The sequence below is a fragment of the Alligator sinensis genome, unplaced genomic scaffold, assembly GCF_000455745.1.
Source record: "Alligator sinensis unplaced genomic scaffold, ASM45574v1 scaffold177_1, whole genome shotgun sequence".
Taxonomy (NCBI): Eukaryota; Metazoa; Chordata; order Crocodylia; family Alligatoridae; genus Alligator; species Alligator sinensis.
Genome location: NW_005842269.1, coordinates 1,656,286 through 1,660,081, shown reverse-complemented (window position 1 = coordinate 1,660,081; position 3,796 = coordinate 1,656,286). Strand labels below are relative to the sequence as shown.

The window sequence follows — 3,796 nt, the reverse complement described above, 5'->3', positions numbered from 1 at the left end:
GCCGTGAGACTTGGAGAACTTAGCTCGTGTAACTCAAGTTTCTCAAAGTGTTTATGAAAACAGAACTGAGATCTCTTGAGTCCCAATCACAAGATTATTCTTTTTCTCCATACCCATTTCTCTGTAGACATATGATAGAATATCACTGCTAGAACTGATTACACCTATATCCAGGTGCTGCAATACCTATATCATTTTCAAATGGAAGACCTCTAGTGCACTAGTAATGCCAAATGAAGTGCTGCAGAAATAATACTGTCGCAATGACTTGATTAAAGTTATTAATTTGGCACTGTCTGGATACACAGGAATCTGCCAAAACCCAACTGCAGCATTTAAAGCAAAATTATGTTTCTAGACAAATGAACAAATTCCAGTCAGTAATGTGCAGGGATTTACTGCATATGGGCTACTCCAGGGTAAACCTCTATGTACATGCTCTTGCTTTGTAGTAAGTGGAAGCTAAATCATGTTAACTTAGCCTTGTTTCATTAATGCATAAAGTACCATGCTTTAGATAAGGGTGTGTACAAAGGCAGTCCTCCTTCCTTTTAATTTGTTGTAATTTGCTCCTACGCCAATGGCAGCCCCTCTGCAAGGCTGTGCCTGCTCCCTACCAGCTGGCAGAAGCAGTTGCTTTCTAGCTAAGTGCTGAGCTGTGGGGCTGAAACACTGTTGACTCTGCTGGGGCAATGAACTAGATGGTAAATTATGAGCCTTTTGGCTTTGGACTAATATCATGCATCATTTGTACTACGTATAAGTGGGTACAAAAGTGCTGTTTAAATGTGTACTAAAGGAGTACCTGTGCTAAAAGCTGCAGTGGTTTCACAAAATGTAAAATGCTTCAATTATGGATAAACTAAATTACTACAGGCATGTTTATTTCAAAGTCAGTGAGCGTGTCTACACATGCAATTAATGTATATAAATAAACTCCAGAGCTATTGCTCTGGAGTTTATTTGTGCACAGCACATTGAGCCCGGTCGGAGCAGCCCTGGCTAGCAGCAGCCCAGAATTGCTCCAACTGGGTTCAATATGCCGTAGAAGGACTGGCTGGGGAATAAGGGTGCTTCATGCAGGGCTAGCCAGCAGGCAGCCCCTGCACTGAAGTACCCTCATGCTCCAGCCAGCTGGGCAGTATCTACATGTGCACTGCTGCACACAAAAAATCTGGAGCAGGCTAGTACTTGTATTTATAAGTTAGTTTTGTGTGCCCTAATAGGGACTCACGTGTAGACACAGACATTGACTGTGGAGCTAATTAGGTAGCTACACAGTAAACATTTTATGTAGATGTGTCCTGTGTTTTCAGATTTCCCCTCACTTCCATGTGCTCAGGAAGAGCAGGGTCTGACAGTAAGAGTGGGGCTCCAGGGGGGAAAAGTTGGGGGGGCGCAGAGGGCAAGGGAGTCAGCCACCTGACCCCCCAAGATTTATTTTCTATTCTGCAGCAGTAGAAGGGGGACAAATTCAAGGCAAACCTCCAATAAATTAGATTCTATACCTGGCAATTTATAACACATTTACAAATTTTCCATGTATAGTAACTAATTTTGGGGGGGGGATCATCTTATATTCAAGTAAATACAGTAATGACATGATAAAACAGGGAATAAGCAACAAGGCAATGAGAAAAAATAAATGTGTTAAAGAACTTCATGGCCAGTTCCCACCGTGCCTTAAATTAAACCTGCAGTCAGTTTTGATCAGCTGATCGGTGTTCCCCACCTTAGGAGCACACTGAAACCCTTCAAGGCTCCTGTGTGCTCTCAAGGCTGGGAGTGCCAATCAGCTGACTGGCACTCTGGGCACCCAGCTTGCTACTTGCTAGTACAGGGGGAGCCTGCGATCATGTGGCAGGGAAGGAGGTACGATTGGTGGGATCAAATATCAGATCCCATAACACTTGTGCATGGCATGTTGTGTTCTGTCCCAGTACCTCCTATCATAATAGAGGTGGCAGTGTCCAAAGAGCAGGTATAGAATGATTTGGGAACTGATACCAGTAATACGGTTTAGGAGGGAAGATTAAGTATATGCATTTAAATACCTATAGTTCAGTGAAGAAACACTGAAGGCATTGTTGGAATGTGTTAACACTGATAATATTTGATGGGTGTTAACATCAGAGGGGAAAGGAATTATTTAGGGGAATAGGGGGAACAAGGTGACTTTAAAAAGGATGAAAAGCTGGATATATATCATGAAAAACATCTCACCAACATGATATGCATCAGGCTGTAGTTTGGTCTCAAAACTTCAAATTGAACCAAACTAACAGGGAACAATATCATACTAGTTAGGAGATAAACTAGGTGAGCTAATCATCCTCTGTGATTCAATGATTAAAGCATTTCTGGATCTGTCAGGATGAAAGGTGTTGCAGAAATGTAAGTTATTATTATTCATTCTACACCGATGGACCAAAGAAACCATCAAAAGATGACACATTTAAAATTAAACATGAGCAAGGAAAGAAAGGTTAAAGTAATTTTTTATATCAAAGTAAGCTAAACTAGGCTAATTGATGCTATTCAGGGACACTACAAGTGACTGATCTCTTGCTGTACCAAACTACAAATGATATACAAACTTCAGAAAAAATATCTAGGAAAGGTTGTGGCAAATTCTATCCCGGCTGGGGAATTATTAAATTTAAAGCCAGAGAACATGTAGGATAGGGTTGGAATATTTCAGGTGGAGAAGTAGCTCATGCTTTCTCTACAAATAAAGTAACAGTGATGATCCATAAAGGATAGGACAGCTTTCACAGTCCTTTGAGAATTTGATGCCTCTTCTAATTTCACTTCAGCTTTTTCTGTCATGCCAGTAATTAAGAGATGCAGACAGTTATAAATGCACACATCCTTTGCAACATTTCCACCAGTAGTTTTCACACAGCATTCTACGTTTGCTAATGGACTGACCACCTTTCTACTCCTGGTTGCTATCAGGACTGACCTTTAGGGTGCTGCCTGCCTTCAGGCAGGGGCAGATCCAGCAGTGGTGCCATAGCACCCCTGCCCCCTCCTTTTCATAGATTCATAGTTTCATAGAAGTAGGGTCGGAAGGGACATAAGTAGATCATCAAGTCCGACCCCCTGCCCTGGGCAGCACAGAGTACTGGGCTCATGTGACCCCAGCTAGGTAATTGTCAAGCCTCCTCTTAAAGACCCCCAGGGTAGGGGCAAGCACCACTTCCCTTGGAAGTTGGTTCCAGATCCTAGCTGCCCTGACTGTGAAGTAGTGTCTTCTAATGTCCAACCTGAACCTACTCTCAAACAACTTATGGCCGTTATTCCTTGTTACTCTGGGAGGTGCATGGGTGAACAGGGTCTATCCCATTCCCCGCTGATCCCCCCTGGTAAGTTTGTAGACAGCCACCAGGTCCCCTCTCAGCCTTCTCTTGTGGAGGCTGAACAGGTTCAGGTCCCGTAGCCTCTCCTCATAGGGTCTGCCCTGCTGCCCCCTGATCATGCGAGTGGCCCTCCTCTGGACCCTCTCAGTGCTGTCCACATCCCTCCTTAAGTGAGGAGCCCAGAACTGGACGCAGTACTGCAACACGTTTGCTCTGTGCCACGTGCCCAGGGAGCTCTCACTGCCCACCTGCACAGCTTCTGCTGGGAGCCCCACTTGCTGAGAGCTCTATAAGCCCCTCTGCTAGTCAGTGTGGGCCCTTCCCCTCCCTCCTCCACCCAATTCAGCAGCAGGGGAAACCAGGAGAGGAGCAGCTGTTAGTTACGTGCAGCTCCTGCATTCATCTAATTCTTGAGACTCTGCCTTGATTGTCCC

At 44.4% G+C, this 3,796-nt stretch overlaps 1 protein-coding gene across 1 annotated transcript in view; it reads left to right on the top strand.

Annotated features, from left to right (window-relative positions):
• The first annotated feature begins 2,422 nt into the window (after positions 1–2,422).
• The window catches only part of PRMT8 (protein arginine methyltransferase 8), a 62,226-nt gene continuing 60,852 nt past the window's right edge, over positions 2,423–3,796 (top strand). The window contains exon 1 of the mRNA XM_025209107.1: positions 2,423–2,509. Coding sequence (XP_025064892.1) covers positions 2,423–2,509 — 87 coding nt within the window. The remainder of the gene's footprint in view (positions 2,510–3,796) is intronic.